The sequence below is a fragment of the Hyperolius riggenbachi genome, chromosome 1 (assembly GCF_040937935.1).
Source record: "Hyperolius riggenbachi isolate aHypRig1 chromosome 1, aHypRig1.pri, whole genome shotgun sequence".
Lineage (NCBI taxonomy): Eukaryota > Metazoa > Chordata > Amphibia > Anura > Hyperoliidae > Hyperolius > Hyperolius riggenbachi.
Genome location: NC_090646.1, coordinates 90,894,944 through 90,921,287, shown reverse-complemented (window position 1 = coordinate 90,921,287; position 26,344 = coordinate 90,894,944). Strand labels below are relative to the sequence as shown.

General features: G+C 44.6%; 1 protein-coding gene across 1 annotated transcript in view; it reads left to right on the top strand.

The window, feature by feature from the left end:
* The window catches only part of TRMT44 (tRNA methyltransferase 44 homolog), a 72,772-nt gene extending 51,392 nt beyond the window's left edge, over window positions 1-21,380 (top strand). The window contains exons 9-11 of the mRNA XM_068276668.1: window positions 1,552-1,945; window positions 7,943-8,059; window positions 21,092-21,380. Of these exons, the coding sequence (XP_068132769.1) occupies window positions 1,552-1,945; window positions 7,943-8,059; window positions 21,092-21,351 (771 nt within the window). The 3' untranslated portion in view covers window positions 21,352-21,380. The remainder of the gene's footprint in view (window positions 1-1,551; window positions 1,946-7,942; window positions 8,060-21,091) is intronic.
* The last annotated feature ends 4,964 nt before the right edge of the window (window positions 21,381-26,344 follow it).

The window sequence follows — 26,344 nt, the reverse complement described above, 5'->3', positions numbered from 1 at the left end:
GGTCGCTTTGTCGGTCGGGCATGCACTTGGCAGCACCAATTTTCATCCAATTCGATTGCGATTGGTTGGTCAGTCGCCTAGTGTATGGCCCTTAAGATACATGCACTACACTATACATACATGGGCATAGGACAATGGCAGGGATTAGATTTTAAGCCCTCCCATGGAAAAGCTAAGTGACAAGATTATACTCTGTACATCACTGCGTAAAATGTCAGTGCTATATAAATACTTTTTTGTGTATTAAAAAAAAAAAAAAAACACAGCCTGCTAGCGCCAATCGCTGGGGACCGCTGAGTAGAGTGACGCTAGATCGCGCTCGTGTGAGGCCTCGTCAAATCTCGCTCCTCGTAGGGTGACTCCATATGGCGTCGCGGAGGAACAACGTGGCCTCTCTGCCACCGACCTCGTGCGTTAGGCAGTCAGCAAGAGGTTAAAATAATATGTCTTGCTGTCAAAGAAGCTTCCATATAGGTCTATCTATGGATGGGGTGAAGCCACCTCTGGAGACCTGCTATGCTGGCAGTGTCTCTGGTCCGGTGGCTGCTGCAGAATGGCAGAAAAGGCAATACCAAAAAAATCATAAAGTGCAGAATCGGACTGGTGCAAAAAACGAATGCAGAATTTTCATGGATAAGTGTGACTGCTGCCTGAAACACCAGGACTTGGAAATCCTCCAGAGAAATCTTTCAAAGGAAATGTAAAGCATCTAAAAACAAAGGCTCCGGATCCTATAGAGCAGTGATGGCTAACTTTGGCACGCCAGCTGTGGTGGAACTACAAGTCCCATGAGGCATTGCAATACTCTGACAGCTCTAAGCATTACTCGGGCATGCAGAGGCATGATGGGATTCATAGTTTTGTCACAGCTGGAGTGCCAAGGTTAGCCATCACTGCTATAGAGTCTTCGCTGTCCTCTCTTGTTACCCTCGTTCCAGAGCTGTCACTGCTGTTTACATTTTGTGCCTCAGGAGGCTTCGGAAGCACTTGTGTTTCTGAAGATGGGCAGCTCCGTGCTGCGCATGCGTGAGTGCGCACCCAAGCGCAGTATGGAATCAACCATCTTCTGGAGAGCCTTCCAAGGGCACACGGATGTGCATTTGACAAGTTGGTTGAATACACACAACGGGGGTGACAGTGCTGGAACGAGCGGAGCAAGAGAAGACAGGGAAGTCTCTATAGGATCTAGAGCCTTCCCTCTCCACAGGTAAGTATCTGACTTTTTTTTTTGTCACTTTACTTTTACTTTTTCATGGCTTTGATTCAGGCCACTCTCGGTACTTGACGTGTAGAAGGCTGTTTCAACATCCTCGTTATGATGGGTTGGGAAAAACTCCATATGCAACACATTATTGTAGTCCTACACATCTCAGAAGCTAAAGTATTTGTAAATTTTATGACCTTTATGTTTTACATGATTACAGTCAGCAATGTGTTTCTTTAGTTTACAATCTGCCATTCTGCATCAGACGTACAGACGATGTAGTGGTGTATTTGTACCGTGTACATTTCAGTTTTTAATTGTGTTCGTTTTACTGAAAATGTTTGCAGGTGTGCCTTATAGGGAAGACGAGACGATATGGCATTGAGGAAGAAGCACAGATTGATAAAGAGAGGACACAGTACATAGTCAGCCATTCCAATGACCCGTCACACCCTACATGTAGAGGAGAGGATACTGCTGAGTGTGGGCACCACATAGACTCTGCTAATGGAGAAGAAAGCTGCAGCCATTCCACTGATGATCCACAGGGAGGACACAAGCACTGGGGCTCCGGCTTCCAGCCTCGGGATAAAGTGGAGCAGGTCAGAAACTGTGCTTTGTTGCCCAGAGACTTCATAGATGGAGTAGTCCTGCAGGTTGCACAGTTACTGCTTCATCCCAACACACAGGAAGACACAGACTCAGCTGCTGAGGGAGCAAACCGCACATGGAACAGAGGCAGTAAGTTATCTCTTTTATGTCCTCTTTGATTAACTGTTAAAGTGGGCCTGAACTCAGAACTTCATCTATGCTCTAAAACAGGGGTCCCCAAACTTTTTTGGTCAATGGACAGGTCAACATACTTCAGACTGCTGGGGGGCAAAACATACATAAAATGATGTTGAAAAACATTACATTGAGTCTAGGTATTTAGTCGTCGTCCCCACCCCCTCCCCCCCCCCCCTTCCCCAATTATGCTCGGAGGAGAACTCCCAGCAGCAGCCATTCAGTCAAGCAGTGACTGAAGAACGTTTGTGCACCAGACAGTGAAGCATACCCAGGTGACAACTTGTCACCTGATGCAGAATTGGAAACCAGCGAATGACTGCTTGCTGGCTTCTACAGTATGTGGATGGGTGATGCCAGCACTGCTATTCTATATGCGAGGCGTGACATTTAAAGGTGCAGAGGGCCACATCTATAAGTTATACATTTTGTGTTGGGGGGCCAGTGAAAAAGCCTCGGAGGGCCACATTCGGCCCGCGGGCCTTCGTTTGAGGACCACTGCTCTAAAAGATAAACAACAGCATAGCAACCCTTTAAAGAAATACCTTTCTTTGTTACAGCTGATACAAATCCTGCAGTAAATCTGCAGTGTGTCTATTTCCTTTTTTCATGGAAGCAGATACTGTATAAGAGTTAACAACTTGTGTTTACAAATTAGCTGCTCTAACCATTGCGTTCCCATTGAGTTTCATCGTGAGAGTTTTTGATGCATTTTTGAATATTATGCAACAAAACCAGCATTTCTAAAAATGCATGCATACAAAACTCCTATGCGTTTTTACATGCGGCCCATGGACTTCCATTAGCGTAAAAAACACAGCGTTTTCTGCAGCGCTTGCGTTTCTGCTAAGTGTGCACCTAGCCTCAATGTCTTGCCTAAATCTATGTGCCAAGTCCACATTACTCAATAGGGATGTCACTGAGGTGAAAATAAACTTGAGATTTATTGAGAATTATGCTAATTATTTTGATACAGAATCATGCTAATAATTCTGAAAATGTATTGTAAAATGGACAAATCACATCTTGCAGTGAAAGCATTTGATGGATCAATTTTCAAGCTGCATAGATTTGAAGTAACCTATTTCAAGCCAAGTAGAAACCTTGTACTAAACTGCTTTTATTTGCCCATGGGATACAGGAATATGGAGAGACAAAACAGCCTATAGACTTCCACTGCAGGTGGAAGTAGTTTTGTACTAAAATTCCTTTACACGTCTGTGACACATGGATGCGGAAACAGAGCACCTATAGATGTCTGCGGCAGTCTAAGGATTAATATGGTTCCCTGTTATTTTGTTTATGTAAAATTTCGGTGTAAATGACTGTAGACTCATATTTTATGGTGGCCTAAAGCGTGAGACCAAGCAGACAGGACAACATTGGCCCTTTTGGCTGAATGCTGGAGGCATTTTATTCTTCTTGAGCTCAGGAAACTGATGTCCATAGTTGTCAGGGTCTAGGGAAACGCTGTCCACTTATCATTTGACTTTGTCCATATATCGCTTCATACTGACCCAGCATTTGTGTTAAAGAGAGCCCGAGGTGGGCTGAAAATAAAAATAAAGTAGGCTACCTGATCCAGGGGGCTGAGCGGATCAGGTAGCCGCAAAAACTGCCGCTCCTGTGGGCCGCACTGGCCCATTTTCACTTTCGTGACCTATAGGTCACAACGCTGCAAGGAGAGACTGTGTGTCTCTCATAGCATGCAGGGAGTCGGGGGAGTAGCAGGGGGCGCAGCCAGGGGAGAGAGAGCTGCCCAACGGCAGCTTAGGAAACCCTGCAGGAACACCACTGGCAGGCATTTTGAACAGGGCTTCCCTCTCCCTGTGTTTACCTCCGAGATAGCGACAAATATTGTTGCTAATCTTGGGGGGGGGGGGGGGCAGAGATTGGCAGTGTGGGGACACAGAGGCATGTCATGAGCCAGAGAACATGCCTCTGTGTCCTATCTGCCCCCCATCTGCCCACCTCGGGTTCTCTTTAAGATTGAATGCATGGAGGTGTTTTGCAGACCACATGCTGCAATTCACACCATTTTCCAGAACAGGCCCCAGCTGGCAAATGGACAAGTCAGCATATCCTATGTAAGCCGTGTGATGTGTTCAGACGTGTTCTGACGTGCCTGTTGCAGTTTCAATTATAAAGCTTATTGACAAATGCAGTATGGAATAAACATGCAAAACGTCTTTGTTGGAAGTAATCACAGATAAATATTTGACAGGCCTAAAGCTGGGTACACACACTGGGTGAACTCGGTTGAGATGACTGATAACAACCGCCTCTGCCTAGAATTTAGCGTGTGTACAGCCCCTGATCAACCTGGCAGATCGATTCAGCTGAGTGCTCACCAAGAGCATTGTTCTCCCCACCCACCTCTCCTGCTGTGACACTCTCCTCTTGTGCTGCTCCTTTGACCACTCCCTCCCTGCACATAACAGCAAAACACATCTCTAGCCTGCAGGCTAGCAACACATCTGCATTGCCTCAGCCCTGCAGTGTTGCCTCAGGGATCACGTCCCAATCCCTGCCAAGTGATAAATCCAATGAATATTCATGAACCAGAATTTGTTATAGACGTGAAAACAGATATTGTTAAATCTTTTCAGAAGAAGGAATTTTCTGATGAATATTAGAGGCAAATACACTTGATAAATAAGGTGTATTGTTGGATGGTGAATGAGCGGTCAGTAACACACAACAAACACTAGACTGTTCAGTGAGTTGGTCATAAATAATCAGTTTGAGTGACAGCAGTCTCATGTCTGTAAATGGCTTACGCAGCACGGAAGTGGGGAAGAGACCTTATAGTAAATATTTCACGTTGCTTCTGCTTTGTACCTCTTGTTGTGTGGCAGAATGACAAGCTTCTCAAGAGATTTCACCACCCCGGTAAAGAAAGACGTGTCTGACCTGAAGAAAGACTTGTCTGTCCTCTCAATACACAGAGGCGTTCCGTAGGCTGGACAAAATGTCCATCATGTTCAGCTTCTTACAAACCTCAGATGTATTGCTTGAGAAAAAGGCAACGCATCATTCATGGTTCATATAGTAAAAGGACCACCTGAAAGCATGTTCTTGGTATGAATGCCCTGAAGACCAAGAGATTAGAGGGATAGACAGAAGCTGACATTCCTGGCTTATCTTTAGTCTGACATTCATGTCAGTCTTATTCCTGTAGATTTACCAGCTGTGGTCCAGTCCTTGTGACTATATACATTCCAAGAGATGGGGTGGGCAGCATCACACAGCCCAGCTATGCATACAGTTGGATAAACCCCATGTCCTTAAAGGGACTCCGAGCACCTCTCATGGGCATGCCTTTAATACTCCGACCAGTACTGAAAAGTACATAAAGATGCATACCTTTCTGTAGCGTGTGCTCTCCTTTTTCATTTGATGCCTTAATTGCTGTTCTACACAAATAGTTTTCGTTCGATTTCAATTTAAAAATTGTGGCTGCCATCTTGGCTATGTTATAACCTCCGGGTCAACCCTGTTTTCTCTGTTAGAGAAGTGCATCATTGAATGAAGCAGGAATAGGAAGTGATGCATGGCCATTGCAAGAGGCTCCTCCAGAGGGGTCATAGCATGACTTTGTTGAAAGTCCTCTGGCTTAAAGGACTTACGAGGCCAATTTTAGAAGAAAAAATAAAAAAGGTAGATACCTGCATCAGTTTCGCCGGGTCCCCGCCGCTCAATAGCCCCCGGACGGCCCCCGACCGCCTGGGTCGGGCTCTACAGCCTGCATAAAGCTGGCCGCCGGAGCTGGCCGCTGCTGCGCAGTACGCATAGCCGCTAGTGCGGCTGCGCAGCTCTAAGGCCAACCCCCCGATCCACGCTACAGGAAACAGCCTGTTACGTGGATCGGGTGGTTGGCCTTAGAGCTACGCAGCCGCACTCGCAGCTATGCGGACTGTGCAGCCGCGGCCATCTTCGTGCAGGCTGGAGAGCCCGGGCCGTGCGGTCGGGGGCTATTGAGCGGCGGGGACCCGGCGGAACGGCACGGAGGGCGCGGACGGCGTCCTCCGTGCCTTACAAACTGATGCAGGTATCTAACTTTTTTTTATTTATTTTTTTCTAAAATTGGCCTCGTAAGTCCTTTAAAGACATGCCCATGAGCGGTGCTCTGATTCCCTTTAAAGCGTAAAATCAAATCCTAGGGTTATAGAACAAAAAGCTCTTTTATTGAGCTAAAACAAGAAAACACAGCAATCGTTTCCACTAAATTTTAGCTTTTATATTCTTACCTTTTTTTTATAGTTATTTTTTTAAATCCGGTGAAAATGAAATATTACATGTGAATGTTTCAGACTTGCCCTTTTCTGCTGGCGGGGGGAGTTCTCTAACAGATAGGTGGTTAAATCCATGTATAGTGCAGTGTGCTGCTCTGAGATCAGGTTACACACATTACTGATTGGCTCACACTGGGCTCTCATGCGCTATTCAGCATGGTATTTGAGATGAGCCCCCAACCCTGTAACGGTGCTCATATACTCATTGATTTTACCATTTAATTCCCTGCAGATTCAATTCATCTGCTGGGAATAGATTACCCATAATGTCAGATCTATCGAATTTTAATTAATTTTGATTAAAAAAATTGTTTAATTACCATTAATCGGACAGGATGGAAAATGTAGGTCAGTCGGGGGTGGGGCGAGAGCATTGGTAGATTGATGGCCCATACCTATACACGGCATTGAACAGTGCAATGCTGCGGTTCTATCAATTTTCAGTACGGGGTTGATTCATCAAACCTATCAAGTTATTTTCCCTTTCAAGCGCTAATAAACTAGCGTGACTTAATTGTCCTGCTGGGCACACTAGTGGCAGTGTAGCATGCGTAGCTAAGGAACACCCAATGATTACAATAGCCGTGCAGTAGTGATTCACTAGGGCGGCCGCTACTATGTTAATTAAGAAGTATGGATGTCGATGTGGTAGGGAGGGTAGAAAAAGGACGGGAGGAAACCGGGAGCCCAATCTGGTGTAGTATCGTAGGGTGAATGAGTCGGAAGAGCAATTTATGCGTCAGATATACTCACAAAAACGGGTTGCATAAGGCAACCCCTGCGATGCACATGTAGGGAAGTACCGTCCCCACTCGGCCTTGTGTCTAGGTATAGTTGGTCGCTGCTCCTGAAAAAAGTCCACCTTCCAAGGTGGTAACCACTGGCTCGGGGTGAAGCGTAGGTGAGGGAGGGTAGGAGGCACCCAGAGTACTCGTGACACGGTAGTGATCTAAATAGATTATACGATATTTGAGGATATCTCAGTAATTCTCGTAAATATAGATAAAAAAATGGTCCTACCTGAGTAAGTAGTCCATCAGTATGTTTTTTGGAAAAAAAAGAACTTTATTGGCACAAATGACAACGCGTTTCGTGGTATAACCCACTTCCTCAGGTCGATTACCGTGCCTTGCACTGAGTACAGCAATCATGGGCGCCTTAGGATTGCTGTACTGATGGACTACTTACTCAGGTAGGACCATTTGTTATCTATATTTATGAGAATTACTGAGATATCCTCAAATATCGTATAATCAGATATTTAGATCACTACCGTGTCACGAGTACTCTGGGCGCCTCCTACCCTCCCTCACCTATGGATGTCGATGGCCACAATACCGTACGAGTAGATGAGAGATCGCATGTGTCATGCAATATAATGTTTTCAGATTCATGGGAATATGCACTGTACTGTGGAGGGTAAAATTAAAGTCTATAACTTTTCATGTTACCATGCAGATTGCATGCTAATCTAAATGAATGTTTAGGAAGCAACAGTTTCCCTTATTACAACTAGAGTTCAGTTATTCCCTTTTATTAGACTTTGCCTGTAACTCTATTGCTGTCCATAATTACTTCTGAAGGGAATATACTAATTGCAAATAAATACATGACTGTATCACTCTCTATGGCCAAAATATGCTGTTTCTATCTGTAGGATGCATTACGCTACGGGAAGTGGCTGAGGTTCTGGACAGAGAGACATTACAGAGACTGAAGAGTGAATGTGGAGGTCTACAGACCCTTCTGAGGAACAATCACCAGGTCTTTGAAGGTAAGAGAAAGTAAAGTACCTTTTCCATGGTGAGGAAAGCAAAGCATACTCTAGTGTTGGATGCAATGAAATGATTACAGCTAAACACCACAAGCCATTATTTAGCATATGGGTGAAGAGTATAGATCTTTCTTCTTTTTTTTTTCTTTTTTTTTTTATTTGTTCAGCAGCCGTAACTCATTCAGTTATTTTTTGTGATGTCCCTCTAGCAGTTTGGGTGCCTGCATTGCTCTTTCTGCTTGCTCCTTCCTTTAAATTCATCCCCACAGCATGATGCTGCCACCACCATGCTTCACTATAGGGATGGTATTGGCCTGGTGATGAATGGTGCCTGATTTCCATCAAATGTGATGCATGGCAATTCACACCAAAGAGTTCAATTTTTGTCTCATCAGACCAGATGGTCTGAGAGTCCTTCAGGTCTCGACAAACTCCAGGTGGGCTGCCATGTGCCATTTACTAAGGAGTGGCTTCTATCTGGCCACACTACCATACAGGCCTGATGGGTGGATTACTGCAGAGATGGTTGTCCTTCTGGAAGCTTCTTCTCTTTCCACGGGACCTCTCGAGCTCCGACAGAGTGACCATCGGATTCTTGGTCACCTCCCTGACTAGGGCCTGGTTCACATTAGCGTTCGCTGTCCGGATTTGCCTGATCGGATCCGGACCGTATACTGTACAAATGGAACGTACGTTCCGCATAGCAATGCAAAGTCTATGTGGACGTTCACATGCGTCCCTTCCGTACAGAACGGAGCCGGATCGGATCCGGACACTTTTCCAACATGCGCTATTTTTCGGGTCCGGATCATCCGGCCCACGCACCTGGGCCGGATCCTGACCCGAACATGCGGCCATGCTGTGCAATGAGAAACGGATGTTTCTCATCACACTGGCAATGGGACTGTATGCTTCCAGCACCGGTCCTATGCCACTTGGGGGGCCCGGACTACACGCAGGTATCCCCCATGCTTGCGGTGCCTTTCTGACACTGCAATGTATCTAGTTCAGGCTACTTTATTGTAGCCGGAACTGATACATTCCGGATCCGCAGCTGGTGGCAACTTGTGGCCACCGCAGAGACCCGTACGGTCTCTTTGCGGCCCCTGGACCCCCGAACACTTGCGGACTCGAACCGCAAGTGTGAACGGGGCCTAAGGCCCTTCTTCCTCGATCGCTCAGTTTAGATGGCCAGCCAGCTCTAGGAAGAGTCCTGATGGTTTTGAACTTCTTTCTCTTACAGATGATTAAGGCCATTGTTCTCATTGGGACATTCTTAGCAGAAGAAATTGTTTCAGTAATCTTCCCCAGATATGTGCCTTGACAATCCTGTCTCAGAGGTCTACAGACCATTCCTTTGACTTCATGCTTGATTTGTGCTTTGACATGAACTGTCAACTGTGGGACCTTATATAAACAGACGTACGCCTTTCCAAATCATATCCAATCAACTGAATTTACCACAGGTGGACACCAGTTAACCACGTAATGCAAGCTGACTTATAAAAACGTCCTGCTAGAGCCGCTTAATGGCTCCAGGACATTTTTATAAGTCAGACAGTGCTGCTGCCGCCGTGCACATGGAAAAAAAACCCACCATAGAAAAAATACACCTTTATTTCCAAATACTATATTGTCACCATACTTTGTACTAGGGACATAATTAAAATGTTGTGATAACCCAAACAAATAGGCAGATAAAATGTGTGGGTTTTATGCACAGTTGCAGTGTTTATAGTACAACTATAGGGGATGAGATTGGAGAAGTAGTGTATTTTTTACTTTTTTTCCCCTTGTTTTTCTCTTTAAAATGCATAGAACATAAAGTAATTAGTAGAAAGAAGCCCCAGATATGTGAAAAAAAGACTCCCTTTAAGGATGATCAGGGGAAACAGGATGCACCTGAGCTCAATTTTAAACTTCATGGCAAAGGCTGTAAATACTTATGTACATGTGCTTTCTCAATTTTTTTATTATTTGTTTTAAATTGCCAATACCTTATGTAAACTATTTCCACATTGGCGCTATGGGTTGTTGTGTGTAGAATTCTAAGGAAAAAATGAATTTAATCCATTTTGGATTAAGGCTGTAACATAACAAAATGTGGAAAAAGTGATGCGCTGTGAATACTTTCCAGATGCATTGAATATCTGATCGAATCTCTCCACACACAGATCTTCTATATATTTCAGCAAAAAATCGATTGAAAATCCCCTTAGGCGTGTATGCAACAGAGCTTACACTCACCTGCTGGGTGCTTTTCCCTTTCTCTTCTCTCCTGAGGCACCTGTGTGGCCTTACAAATGTTAGAGGCCAAACACGAGCAATACTGTGGCACATACAGTACCTTGCATGACTACTAGAGGCGTCAATCGTTTGCTGCATCGATTTCTAGCAGATTCAGTCAAATGAATCAGCCAGATATCAATGGAACATATTCACCAGTGTATGGCCACCTTAACTTGAACATATTTTTAGGTGTTAACGTTATGTAGACCATTTGCTGTTTCACATTTATCATTGCACTATTATTTTTACCCTATAGCAGACATTTCTATTGTTTCTTATAACAACAATCTAATTCCAGGAGTTGTAAACAGAACATTTATTGGCAAGAATAAATTGCTATTCCAACCTTGGTTTCCCTTCCTCCTCATAGACGGACCCTGAGGCTAAGTGTAAACACAAGTGTGGTTTCTGCCTGCTTGTAAACTGAGCATTGCACTTAATATCATCTGTCTTCTAACCTGAAAAACAATAGCTTCAGAGAATGAATTCAGTTTGGTGCTATGAAAACATAACTGACAAATATAAATGATTACTCTTGGAAGCATTCCTCGGAACATAACATTTTCTCAGAATTATGACTGTTACTGCAGCCCAGTGATGCTCCGCTGACTCTGCCTTTCCCGGGCTCATCTAAAGGGCAATGCATCCAATTAATGTAAAGTGCTGTTGTGTTTAAGCTTAAAGGAACACTATCAAATTAAGTGTTCTAAAATGACGATGTACAAATAATGTCTAAGTAGCTGTGTAAACATTTTCCTGCTTTTCATGTTAAATATCAGAGGCAAAAGCTGTAACTTATTGTGTGTAGCTTTTAGCTATGTTTGGAATGACTCATTTGCATAGGTGAATCCAGGGCTGTGGAGTCTGAGTTGAGGAGTCGGAGCAATTTTTGGGTACCTGAAGACGGAGTCGAGAAAAAATGCACCGACTCCAACTCCTAATGAATTTAAATTGTAATTAAAATAGAAAATATGATAATATGTTCTATTTCTCAGATAATCGTCATCATAAATTATATATACAATAATAAGTGTGCTTAGCCCACAAAAATGAAATAAACCAATCAAAAATAGTTACTTGTGCTGCTTCAATAAAGCAGTCCACGTATTTTTAAAGTTTGATATACATATCTGATTGTGACTGTACAGTATATATGATGTGTACACAGGAATCTCTTATCCTACTAATATAATAAATGGGAAAGTTTGGATGTTTGTTACTCGATCACGCAAAAACTGCTGAAGGGTTTTGAATGAAATTTGGCACACACATAGTACACTACCTGGAATAAAGTATAGGATACTTTTTATTCCCATAACCAAAAAGGGGGTAGAGACAAATACAAATTTCACTCAGAAAATGTAAACTGCAGCCATTCTTACACTGTTAATGGTAGGGTTCTCAAACTTTGCACAGTTGGTCACTAGGTGACTGGGATTAATATTCAGAAAGGTGGGAGGAGCCTACAAAAGCCAATCATAATTCACCTATTGATTTTCAAGGGAAATATTTACATTGCTGCCATTCTTGCATTCTTGTTAATGGCACAAGCCTCAAAACTGGTACAGTTGATCATTGGGTGACTGGGGTTCAATTTGAGAAAGGGGGGTGGAGCCACAAACAGCCAATAAGATTTGTTTCATTCCAATGCAAATTATTGATGCCAAACACCGCAAAGCTCACAAACTTGGCAATTGAGTAATTGATTAATTGTGTGTGAGGGTTAGGAAAAGTGGGCACAGCCAACACCAGCCAAATACATAAGCGGGCAACACGGGGTCATAAATGTAAACTGCAGCCATTCTTACACTATTAATTGTAGGGTTCTCAAACTTTGCACAGTTAATTACTGGGTGACTGGGATTAATATTCAGAAAAGTGGGTGGAGCCTACCAAAGCCAATCAAAATGTACCTATTGATTTTTCAGGGGAATATTTCATTGCTGCCATTCTTGCACTGTTAGTGGCACAAGCCTCAAACCTGGTGCAGTTGATCATAGGGTGACTGGGGTTTAAAATGATAAAAGGGGGCGGAGCCACAAACAGACAATCTTACTTGTTTCATTTTAATGCAGGTTATGGATGCCAAAAACCGCAAAGCTCATAAACTTGGTCATTGAGTAATTATGTGTTAAGGTTAGGAAAAGTGAGCGCAGCCAACACCAGCCAAATACATAATCGGGCAATGCCGGGTCATCAGTGGGCGGAGACAAATACACATTTCACTGAGAAAATTTAAACTGCAACCATTCTTACACTGTTAATGGTAGGGTTCTCAAACTTTGCACAATTGGTCACTGGGTGACTGGGATTAATATTCAGAAAAGTGGGTGGAGCCTACAAAAAAAAATCAAAATTCACCTATTGATTTTCAAGGGGAATATGTAATTGCTGCCATTCTTGCACTGTTAATGGCACAAGCCTGAAACCTGGTACAGCTGGTCATTGGGTAAGTGGGGTTCAAATTTAGACAAAGGGGTGGAGCCACAAACAGCCAATCAGATTTGTTTAATCTCAATGCAAATTATTGATGCCAAAGACCGCAAAGCGCACAAACTTGGTCATTGAGTAATTGTGTGTTAGGGTTAGAAAAAGTAGGCGGAGCCAACACCAGCCTAATACATACCCGAACAATGCCATGAAATCAGTGGGTGGAGAAAAATAGAAATTTAATTGGGAAAATGTAAACTGCAGCCATTCTTACACTGTTAATGGTAGGGTTCTCAAACTTTGCACAGTTGGTCACTGGGTGACTGGGATTAATATTCAGAAAGGTGGGTGGAGCGTACAAAAGCCAATCAAAATCCACCTATTGATTTTTAAGGGGAATATTTAATTGCTGCCATTCTTGCACTGTTAATGGCACAAGCCTCTTGCACTGCTAATCACCTGTACCTGGTACACTTGGCCATTGGGTGATTTGGGTTCAAATTCAGAAAAGGGCTGGAGCCATAGCCAATCGGCTTTATTTTAACGCAAATTATTGATGCCAAAGACCGCAAAGCTCACAAACTTGGTCATTAAGTAATTAAGTAATTGTGTGTTAGGGTTAGGAAAAGGAGGTGGGGCCAACACTAGCCAAATACACTAGCCGGGCGTCCAGCTAGTATATACTAAATAACATCTATGCTGTAAGAATAAAGCCTGATGTGTAGCCGTGTCACTAATAGAGATGGTCAATGAGATGCAAATAATTCTGCATTGATGCTGGTTTATGCAAATTTATGCACTCTCTTTGCTCATGAAATCAAATAATTTGATATTATGTTAAAATTTGCTTTAGTGACTACGAATTAAAGGGTACCTGAGAAGGATGAAAAGAAAAGTTTTATACATACCTGGGGCTTCCTCCAGCCCCCTTCATGCTAATCAGTCCCTCTCTGTCCTCTTCCACCACCTGGATCTTCTACTATGAGTCCTGGTAATTCAGCCAGTCAGCGCAGTCCGGCCGCATGCCGCTTCACAGCCAGGAGCATTCTGCATCTGCGCAATAGTGCTGCGCAGGAGTAGTACGATCCCGGCGGCGGAGTATGTGCATGCGCGCTACACCCGACTGGGTCAAGTACCTGGACACATAGCAGAAGATCCAGGTGGCGGAGGAGGACAGCGAGGGACTGATTAGCCTGAAGGGAGCTGGAGGAAGCCCCAGGTATGTATAAAACTTTATTGTCATCTGTCTCAGGTTTACTTTGTTACACAGTAGTACTATACTCTCCATATGCACTCCCCACAGAGCTGCAGGGAATCCACTGAGAATGCTGTGCACATTGAACACAGAGGTGTTGTCTATCACCCATAAACCTGGTTCAGATTGTACATTACAAGAATGTGTAATAGTGGAAGAATCCCCTCATTCCCCTGCAGAGTACCTGCACATCACTCTTGCATGTACCCACAGTTACATTGCCTAGGGCCTGATAGATGTTCTTTGTTCTAGATGGATCATCCTGGGAGATTTTAATGCATGGGTGGATGACCACGACTCACACCTAGGAAGTAAACCACTTCTCACAATGAGAGAACTGGGTTTCTCTCAGGCTGTCAACCTCCCCACCCACAAGAAAGGGCACACCTGAGATCTTATATTCCATTCCAGACTTTTAATATCACACATGGAAATAAAACCAGTGGTATGGTCAGACCACCGCACCATCCACTTCTCTCTGACAGCACCAGCGATAAAACACAGAGGGAAAGGACTCATAAAATACCGCTCTTTGAAAGATGTCTCACCCCAGCACATTCAGAATGTCCTCAACTTTGATGGACTGACCAATCATTGCGTAGACCCAGACTCCATGATCCTGATGTACAACCATGCTGTGTCATCTGCTTTTGACGTCCTTGCTCCTGTAGGTATCAAACAGTCTACACCACTTCACCACGCACGGTGGTTTGTAGCTCACTAAAGGACCTAAAGAAAGAAGTGTGCAGACTAGAAAGAAAATGGCGCAAATCTCAGAATTCAAAAGATAAACACATCCTTGTCTCTCATACACACTAGGAGAAGTTTGGCGCTTCACAGTGTAAAGAAGACTGAACAAGTTTTCCCCCAAAAAAAATCATAAATATATATGCTTCACTGTTAATGCTTCACTCTTTATAAAACTGACCAAATGTCCACTAAAAAAAATGACAGGCACGCATATGCTTCAATAATATTACTTCACTCTTGCTAATTTTAGGAAAACTTTTTTTTGCAAAAAAAGCCACCCTTTTAGATACACGATCGCCCCCTCTCGTTATCAATTCACATACACACTAAGAGAGGTTTGGCGCTTCACAGTGTAAAAAGGACTGAACAAGTTTTTCCCAGAAAAAACATGAATACATATACTGTATATGCTTCACTGTTAATGCTTCACTCTATATAAAGCTAAACAAATGTCCACTAAAGACCTATAACAGGAACGCGTATGCCTCACTGATATTGCTTCACTCTTGCTAGTCTCAGGGACCTCCATCACACCCTTTGTGTGCGACTCAACAGATAAAAAGACCCTTTTTATCTGGTGAGTCGCACACAAAGGGTGGAGGTCCTTGAGGCTAGCATAGTATATGTTTTTAGTGGACATTTGATTAGTTTTATATAGAGTGAAGCATTAACAGTGAAGCATATATGTATTGATGGTTTTTTTCTGGGAAAAACTTGTTCAGTCCTTTTTACACTGTGAAGCGCCAAACCTCTCTTAGGGCCCTTTTCCACCAGCGCATTTGCGCTGGCTGAATCGCAAAACCGCAAACCGCTAGCGATTTTACAATCGCTACGGTTTGCTTTTTAACATAGGAATCGCGGTAGGTCATTTCCACTACCGCGATTCGCTTTTGTCGGGAACGCGAACGCGCGGCGGAGCGATAATTGCCGCGATTTTGCTATGCAGTCCATAGCATAGCAAAATCGCGGCGGCGAAAGTCGGGGAATCGCCGGTAATTGCGATTCAGCAATCGCTAGCGTTCAGCGTGAACGCTAGCGATTGCAAGTGGAAAAGGGCCCTTAGTGTGTACATCCTTGTCTCTCACCTGGGTAGCTACCAAAATGCGATCACGAAGAAAAAATCCTCCTACCTATCACAGGAGATCGCAAAGGCCGCCAACAGGCCAGCCCAATTATTCTGCACAGTTGATAGATTCTGTAACCCATCCTGTCAAAATCCTACTATAAATCCCTCAAAGGAGCTATGTGAGAAATTTGCTTGTTACTTTTCTGACAAAGGCCTCAATTCACTACGATCATGCTGGAGATAATAAGGCAAGAGTAAACATGCCACCGCACAGTGAGAGATTTATCTTATCTCTTCATTCCTTAAGTTACCTCCACTGTAGTTAAGTTAGCTCCTCTGTAGTTATTTTCACACACAGGTAATTAACAGCCTGTCTTTAACTTTAGAATTCTGGAGTTATTTTAAGGATTGAAGAGTTAACTTAAAGACAGAAGAGTTAACTTTAGGTTTGCCTGAGATAAATGTTTCCTGAATACGACATGCCTCATCACCAAGGTGATCACTCTAGAAACGTTATTAAAGACAGGAGATAAGCTTGGTGAATTGAGGCCATTGTGTCCTCTATCCGGTCTCTCATTCAGTCCACACAGCACCTAGGACTTATTCAAATCCTGTTAATAGTTGCAAGAACAACCTAACACCCTGGACCAGCTTCAAAGTCATTGGTGAGCAAGAAATTTCAGATATCCTCTGTCACCTCCACCAGACACCCTGTGATCTGGACCCTGGAACAACTAAGCTTATGCTGAAATGCCCTGACCTGTTTGGTCCAGCATTTCACACAATAGTAAATTGCTCTCTGCAAGCAGGGAGGTTTCCTACTTGGAATCATCAAGCTCCTTCTTAAAAAAAACTTTCATGGATCCAGATGCGTTGAGCAGCTACAGACCTGTCTCCAACCTCCCCTTCTTAGGTAAAGATATCGAAAAGGCTGTCTATATGCAACTTGAAGCTAGGCTCTCAGCAAACAACATCCTGGACCCTCTACAATCTGGCTTTAAGAAACACCACAGCTGTAAAACAGCCCTCATCCGAGTCTGCAACAATCTGCTCATGGCAAGGGACAGAGGGGAATGCTCCACCCTAATCCTGTTGGACCTCTCCGCAGCTTTTGATACAGTTGACCATGAAATCCTGCTCAACAGACTGCAGGAGTACTGTGGCATCAGTGGATCAGTCCTCCAGTGGTTCAGATTATTCTTGACTGACAGAACACAGAGAGTATCCCTAGGACCTGTCATGTCCAACCCCGCACCTCTAAAATTTGGAGTGCCACAAAGATCAATCCTATCCCCTCTGCCGTTTGCAATCTACATGTTACCACGCGGTACAATTATCCAACAACATGGCGTGATGTACCATGACACGCACCTATACCTGTCCTTCAAACCTGGTGGAACAGACCCTACTCCAAAATAAATTCTTGCTTAGCTGAGCTACAGGCGCGGATAAATGACAACTGGTTGAAACTGAATGCTGACAAAACTGAGGTCTTTGTTTGTCCAAAGCCAGCGCTTGCCATCAAAACCGCTCTATCCTAAATCAACAGCAATCAGGATTGGGAATTCAGAGATAAACCGCTCCCACCTTGTGCGCAGCCTTGGTGTGCTAATCGATGGGGAATTGAGTTTCAGAAACCAAATTTTGTCCGTAGTCAAATCTTTCTTCTTTCATTTAAAGAACATTGCAAAAATTAAACCTCTGATTCCCCCTGAGGATCTTCCAACCCTAGTTCACGCTTTCATCACCTCACGCCTGGACTACTGCAATGCCCTTTATGCAGGCCTCCCAAACAAGGACCTGCTCCGCGCACGGAAGAGTGTATGATGTGAACGAGGCCTAACTCTATGACTAAAAGTATTAGAGACAGAAGATCAGCTGGATAGCCAGGTAACTGGTATTGTTTAAAAGGGAATAAATATGGCAGCCTCCATATCCCTCTCAGTTCAGTTGTCTTTTAAAATTCCTAAAGTTGGCAGTTAAGAGATGCATTTTATGTTACATACGTTCAATCAACAAGATTGTAATATGCAAATTAGAGTCGGTGGAATCCTAACCTGAGTAGTCGGCATCAGAAGATTTTTGTAACAACTCCACAGCCCTGGGTGAATCTCTGCAGTCTGACATGCTAAGAACAGTGTAATATTGAAGCAGATTTACCATATATACAATAGCTCTGGTATCAGGTTTCACACACAACACATGTTTATGTTACACATAAGATACATTTCCTCTGCTTTCTGCAGAGAACTCTCAGACAGACAGCTTCAGCTGCTAAGAGCTTTCTCTCTCACACAGGGTTAACAGAGTGTGAGGGAATCTCCCTCCTTTCAAGGTTCACTGACCCATCAGAATCAGGCCAATTAGCATCAGGAAAGCGTGAAAGGAATTTGGTAACCGTAAACATTAGCAGTCAAATGTATACACCTGTACTTAACAGCACTTCCCAAACAATTCCTATCTCAGTTGAAAAAATATGTTAATTGATAGTGTTCCTTTAAAAGTTAGGCTTAAAGGACCACTATCAAGAAAAATAAAATTGTCAAATTTAAAGGACAACTGAAGTGAGAAGAACATGGAGGCTACCAGAGGCAGACATAGGCCCGTGTAGGCTGTGCAGCCGCACAGGGACTCCATGCCCTCTAGGGCCCTTGCAGCTGCACCAAAGTTAGAACATGTATATTCTGTAGGCTTTTCTCTGTGAATTTTTCTCTGAAACCCATTAGAAACAGTGATATTTGCTTGTGGCCCAGTCATACTCAAGTATGAAATCTGTGCTACATTAGCACTCTGCCCACAGAATGTAACCTGGATTAATGTACCTTTATGTTATCAACATTATTTGGAGCCAACCATAATCTGATATGATTATGGCCACGCACATGGGGCCCCTTCATTTATTCTGAACAGGGGCCCACTGTTGGCTTTGTCCGCCACTGGAGGCTACCATATTTATCTCCTTTTAATCTTTTCGCGTCCCACGGTTCTTACAACTTAAAGTTCCTGGTGTTTTTGACACTTTACCTGTGTCATTTTGATACAGCAGTAACTTTTTAATTGTCTATGCCATCTTAGTGATAAATATCTTGTTTTTTTCAGTACAATCTAGGCTTTCTTTGGGTGATATTTTTCTCCCCAAACTATTTTGTTTTATAGTCCATATATGGGGAAAAATTAGGCGTAAATGCAGAAAACAAACATTCATTTCATTTTTCCCCCTCCCTAATTTTCACATCTCACGTCCCATAGTTATAAAACATTTACAAACAAATTATTTGGCCCTTCCCGATTAAAATGATACCCCATATGCCATATTTTACTTCTAGCTGAGCATGTGGCGGACCGTTATCCCCAATCTGCACTTCTGTGGCGATCGAATGCGTTCGCTAGGGCAACAGTTCAGGGGGCATAGAGCTGTACAGATGCATTACTAGGCAACGGCAGAGCGTTACATCTGTAGAGCATTGGGGCCTGAAACTTTCGCCCTAGCGATTGCATCCGATCGCTACTGGCGGCAGTCGTTAAACGTTTATAAAAAGGCATAGGTATTGCAGGGGTTAATAATGGGCTAATAGGCTGTTTGGGTTAAAATTAATGGGGAAAAAATACTTTTTATTTTATTGGGCCCATGTCACTTTACATTTTTTATTTTTTTTTACTTTTACAACTTTTTTTTCCCCCTAACTTTATTGAATGATTGTTGCTGGCTAACAGCAACAATCATTCACAGGATCATTCACGTGCACGCACAGCGGTGGCAAACAGCGCAATTTAATGCAGGACGTACATTTTATGTCCTAGAACATACAGGGAGACTAATTAGGACATAGAATCTACGTCCTGAAACTTAAAGCAGTTAAACAATCCCAGTTGCCTGGCAGCCCTGCTGATCTATTTGGCTGCAGTAGTATCGGAAGAACACCAGAAACAAGCATGCAGCTTAATGTCAGAATCACCTGATCTGCTGCATGCTTGTTCAGGGTCTTTGGCTAAAAACATGAGGCAGAGGATCAGCAGCATAGCCAGGCAACTGATATTGCTTAGAGTGTACCAGAGATGGCACGGATGTGTGTATTTATACATACCAGGGGCTTCCTCCAGCCCCATGAGGTGTGTGGGCTCCCTCGCCATCCTCCTCGGTTGCTCGGTTCACTAGATATCGCTCCCGGTAATCTGGCCAGTTTTGAGGCCCGGCCACACACGCGCCCTGGCTGCACTCCCATCCCTGAGACATGTTCCCTGGTTTATGACATTCTTCTGCATAACCTATGCACTGCTCTCTGCCCCCTGCCCCAAATCTTTCACCTGTCTAACCGCCGCTAGTCCAGCTGCTTCTTCTTCCTCATTCACGTCCCACATGGCTGCCGCACTGGCGTGTGTGTGTGATGTCACACACGCTACCTGCTACGCGTGGCAGGCACGTGGGACGTGAATGAGAAAAACAAAGAAGCTGGACTAGCGGCAATCGATCATGTGCGAAATTTTAAGGCACAGGTACGGGGGGGGGGGGGGGGCGGGTGGAGGCACACAATATTTTGGGGACAGTGTTGAGGCAGCGGATGCGGCATCACGAGGCCAATACCCCAAATAATGAATGCTGAAATCTATAGGGAATCAGCCTGCAGGGCACGAACAGCCAACAGGTCTCTGTCTCAGGTCAATCCTTTAACCTACTTTCACAGGCGAGGGAAGGCTCTGGGTCCTATAGAGCCTCCCTGGTCTCCTCGTTCATCCGCTGGCTTCTTGGTTTTTATCTCCCATTTCATGAGATTTCGGCAGTATTGGAAGCACTTGGGCCGAAGACAGGCGGCTCTGTACTGTGCACAGAGGGCGAGAGAGGGCGTGCGCAGTACGAAGCGGCCCGTTTTTGAACTCTGAGTGCTTTTGAAGACTGCCGAAGCCAGCCCAACCCGGAAGAGAGCAGTCTACGTAAGGAACGGTAGTAGACTTCTAACGAGGTAGCCTGCGGGGGAACATGGGAACCAGGAGGAGAACTGGAAGGCTCTATAGTACCCAGAGCCTTCCCTCTCCTTAGATAAGTATCTGTTTTTTTGTTTTCAATTCCACTTCAGACTCTCTTTAAAAACATTTTCATTCAGTCTGAGCAAAATATGCAGGTTCTCTCAGGTTCAAGTTTCTAGTCTGATTTTGCATAGATGCAATGATTTTATCATATTGATTGTTTCATTGTATTGTCTTTAATCCTGATGTGTGGTGCTCCCATCTCTTCTTGTTTTTGCAGTGATGAATGCCAAGGTGTCTATTCGTGATTGGAGCCAAGATAAGCAAACCACCTTGAAGAAACACAAAGCTGAGGCTAAAAAGAGACTCTTACCAGACGTCCTAAAAACAAGACTCTGCTGGTTTTATGTACACCACCCCAATGGCTGCCCTCGCGCTGCCAGCCAGTGCCCCTACGCACATGGCACAGAGGAGCTGAGGCCGTCCTCGCTTCCTGAGAGGAAGAAACAGAGACCCCACAGTGCCTTTAATAAGCAATAAACCTGGCAAGCCTTTGTCTTCCTTCTCTACTGGTTGTGATGTTTTCTTTTGTTTTATCTAATTAGTACGTTTTTCAAGCCAAAGGCACAAAAGAGCAATTTCTTTGAGAATTGTTTTGCTAATTAGGCTGCAGATTTACTTAACACTGTGAGTCATTTGGGTTTTTTTGTTCTTGACATTTGTCACATTTGGTCTGTCACTCCTGCCAGGGCTTGAACTGAAATCTCCTGTAAAGGAATCTATTTATAATTTACATATACATAAATCACGTAACAGTATTGTTGTTACGGGGCATTAAAGGGGTTGATGCTGACTTGTAGCTGAGGCATTGGGGACAACGTGACTACGGTGTTGTGGTCCTTGTTGTTGGTCCTTTTTGCCACCGAACTAGTAATCGGATTTAGATATCTGGTAGAAATCCGCGGATATCCGGGTCAGGCGTCAAACTATCTGCAGATAGCTATCCGGATTTGTGCCCAAGAATCCGGATCCGGCCAAATAGTGTAAAAATGGTCGGATATCCGGGTTACCCGGATATCCAAAATCCGGAGAAGCATCCCTGATTACAAGTACACATGTTTATAGTACATTTTACCGAAGGCAGATTTTTTGCTTTAAAGCAAACCTGTGAGAAAAAGAAAGTAAAAAGTTAAATACTTACCTAGGTATTGGCAAGCCTCTGGATGATCCAGAGGCTTCCCCAATGCTTGAGCCCACTGCTGCTGCCTAGGATCCTCTTCTCCATAGATGTGCTCTCCACTGTGTATGGGTGCAGCTGTACTGCTTGAGGGAAAAAGCCATAGATGGGAGCGCAGCCACTAGAACATATTGGACAAGCTCTTGTCCAGTGTGATTAGGGTAACCTGTGCTGGGACAATGTGCACCATGAGGATAAGGAACGCCTCTGGACTATCCAGAGGTTTCCCTCTACTGCAGTATTCCACTTCTATCTCTTGGATTGTTTCAGGTATGCTTTAAAGGATACCTTAGCGCAAAAAAAATAAAAAATGGCTGGAGCAGGCATGTTTAGTGGGCTCTCCTCATGCCCACCACTCCCTACATTCTCCTCCGTCCCTCTCCGGTACAACTTACCCACCCCCTGAACTTACTTCCTGGTTGGGGTAGTCGTGGCTGACTGCGCAGGCACTGCCCGGCGACGTGCATCTTAACATGTGCACTACGTAGTTGTGACAGTGCGCATGCACAGAACAATCCCGGGTGCTGGTGTGTAATTGAAGGATGCGAGCTGCTGGGCAGCACCTGCGCTGTCAGCCGCGACCACCCCGACCAGGAAGTAAGTTTGGGAGGTCGGTAGGTTGTACCGGAGGGGGACGGAGGGGGACGGGGGAGCGGTGGACATGAGGATAGCCCACTAAACATGCCTGTGCCACCCTTGTTTTTACATTCTTTTTGAGCTAAGGTGTCCTTTAAATAACTGAAGTGAGAGGAATATGGAGATGGCCAGCTTTATTGCCTTACAACCTGTGCCAGTTGTCTTGTCATGCTGAGCGTTGGCTTTAGTTGTTTCTGAATCACCCACCTGCAACAAGCACGACCAGAGTCAAAACATGACCTGCATGCTCATTCCAGGCCAGTGAATAGTATTAGAGGCAGAGCAATCAGCAGGACAGCCAGGTAACTGGCATTGTTAGAGAATAAAGATGGCAGCCTCTGTATCCCTCTCACTTCAGTTTCCCTTTAAAGTTCTTCAGCAAGAGCCTCTTCACAACACCACAGACTTCCACGGCTGTGAGAACCGAGAGAAATGCACCCTGTATGTATTTAGAGAGCTTAGCCTGTCTAATCCCCCCCTCATCTGTGACTAATCACCACTGTAATTTGATCTCTTCAGCTGTGTCAGCTCAGGAATCTCCTCTGCCCTGGCAGAGCTGCTTATTTGTAAACACAGGGTGGTAACCCTATGTCTGCTTCCATGAAAGCAGGAAGTAGACACACTTCAGATTTATTGCAGGATTTGTATCAGCTGTAACAAAGAAATATTGCTCTTTGACCTTTTGAGCACCACAGGTTTACACCCCCCTAGTGACCAGGCGGTTTATTTTTTTTTACAATTCAGCACTGCGCAGCTTTAACGGATTATTGCTCGCTCATACAACTGAGCACCCAAATGAATGTTAGCTCCTTTTCTTCCCACTAGTAGAGCTTTCTTCTGGTGGTATCTGATTGCTGCTGCCATTTATATATATTTATTTATTTTAATAATAATAAAAAAAAAAGAGCAAAACGTTTGTATTTTTTTTTATACCTCCCTCCCCCATTCCCACCCCTAGATTGGCCATACACTAGCATTCATACACCACATGATGCATAAATAGGCATATGCCTATGATGGGGATTAAATTGTGAGCCCTTTAGAGGGACATTTAAATGACAGGGCCGTTTTCTGTACAGCGCTGCGCTAGACCGTAACGATGTACATTTTTTTTTTAACCTTTTCTTTTTCTTTATTTCAGCCTGCCAGCTCCGATTGTGGCTGGCAGGCTGATGATGGATCCCCACTGTGTTGAGGTGCAGGGAACATGCGCACAACAAGCACAAGCTAATCCCGCCCACCGCACTTTGATGCCAATCAGCGTTAGGCTGTCCCTAGGCAGCCACGCTCCCCCGCCCATGGGCGTTCGGCAGTCAGGAGCTGGTTAAAGGGTATAATGCTCTTGCTTATCTTTTAGAGCAGAGAGGAAGTTCCGAGTTCAGGTCTGCTTTAAGGTGTTTCTACATTTTGTCCTATTGCCCTTTAATTCTGTACAAACTTAATATCGTTGAAAATATTCATGGGAATGGAAAGAATTTCCTGAAAAGTGATTTAAATTTCCACCCATGGGGGGAGTCCTGTGAAGCAGAAATGAGAGGTAAAATGAGAATATAAGAGTAGATGAAGGCGAGGAGCCCTTATTATGATATTGGCAGGAGAGAGGGGCATACATTACTGTCAGCAGCGGGTGTATCTGGAAGAGCAATCACCTTATTGTAGCTAAATTAGAAAATGAGAAGCAGACTACAAAGAGAAGAAAAGGCTGCGGGAAATTCTCCAGTTACAGAGATAATGGTAATAGAGTTACTCTGCACTCCTGGCTCAGAACTTGCATTGCTTAGCTTTGTGCTTGCCTATTCATATCACAGGAAATGCTATCACAGGCCTCCAGCATGCAGTGGGGCGCAGCGCTGTCTAACTTCATCACTCTTTATCCACATAACAGAACTGTGGCATTTGCTAAGTCATTCTCAAATCAACATTTAGGCTCATCTCTGTACAACCCAGGCTTTTACATCACAGGATTTTCATCACAGGAGCCTATAGGCACAGATCTCCTGCCACCCTAAACCTCACCCTCCAGATACCCACAAACCCCCCTGAACCGCGCCACAAGCGTGCTGCCTGACCCAGCTCTGACTTCTTCCTAACCAGTAGGGTACATAGGTAGTTACAGGTGTCCCTTAACATTAGGTAGCCAGCTAGTGGTGCCCCGACTTAAAGGGAAGGTTCAGGCACAACCTAAAAAAAATAAAAATACAAATCCTCTTACCTGGGGCTTCCTCCAGCCCGTGGCAGGCAGGAGGTGCCCTCGCCGTGGCTCCACAGGCTCCCGGTCTTCTCCGGTGGCCGACCCAACCTGGCCAGGTCGGCTGCCAGGTCGGGCTCTTCTGCGGTCCAAAATGCGCCTCAAGGGGGCACGCTGACGTCATCGGACGTCCTCCGGGCTGTACTGCGCAGGCGCAGAGCTAATGCGCCTGCGCAGTACAGCCCGGAGGACGTCCGATGATGTCAGCGCGCCCCCGTGAGGCGCACGTTGGAGCGCAGAAGAAGCCCGACCTGGCAGCCGGCCAGGTCGGGTCGGCCACCGGAGAAGACCGGGAGCCTGTGGAGCCACGGCGAGGGCACCTCCTGCCTGCCACGGGCTGGAGGAAGCCCCAGGTAAGAGGATTTGTATTTTTTTTTAGGTCGTGCCTGAACCTTCCCTTTAAGGGAGATCTTGTCAATGGAATGCCAAGAGCCAGGTGACTAACCTCTCATTTATGCTCTGCTCAGGACTCTGCATAGGGAAGGAGGGAGGCACTCGGGGAGGGGGTGAGCCACCCCTCCATCATCAGGCACCTGTAGGCACGTGCCTACATTGCCTTATGGCAAATCTGGCCCTGGTACAACCATTCTAATTGTTAGCAGTGCAGGATCATCCGTTAGGCAGGTGCCTAGATCCATCCAGAAGGCAGAGGATGCTACAGCATATCAGGAAAGTATTATTTTTTTATTTATATAGCTGCCACATCTTCCATAGCGCTGTACATAGTACAAAACAAATACTGGGGAACATAGATGCATGAGAAGTTCAAGACACTGTAAAGTCATGACATCCAGTAATACAAGTACAAATACATACATAGTTAAAGTGTGCATTGAGATATCACTAAAATTAGTTCACATTCATGTGGTAAATTACAGCAAAATAAGAAACAATAGGAGGGGGGCCCTGCCCTTGCGTGCTTGCAATCTAGAGGGTAGTGGGGTGGAAACAATAGGGTTAGTGGATGAGGCAGTGAACTTCCAGTGCTACGATAGCAATTTATAGACTTGTCTGTAAAGGTGTGTTTTTAGAGTATCCTGTAATATGGTTGTATGACTTGCTGTGCTGGGGAAGGGGGGGGGGGGGGGGAGTCATTGAGGTACACTTAGGAGTCAGAGCGTTTTTTAGGAAAAAAAATGTTGGCCTACAGAATTGGTGAGATGAGGAGATATAGTTACATAGTTTGGTTTTAAAAGGTATCTTTCCGTCAAATTCGACCAGAGAACTGGTACAACATTGTCTTCCACCCTCACATATTCTAGCTGATCCTGAAGGTGGCGAGAAACCCTCAGAATGTTCTAAGCAATTATGGTAGCCTACTGACTGTAAATAACCCCTTTCTAAATAGATGGCAAAACCTTTTTTCCTCCATGCGCAGATCATGTCCTCTTGTGCTGTGTACAAGTCTAGGA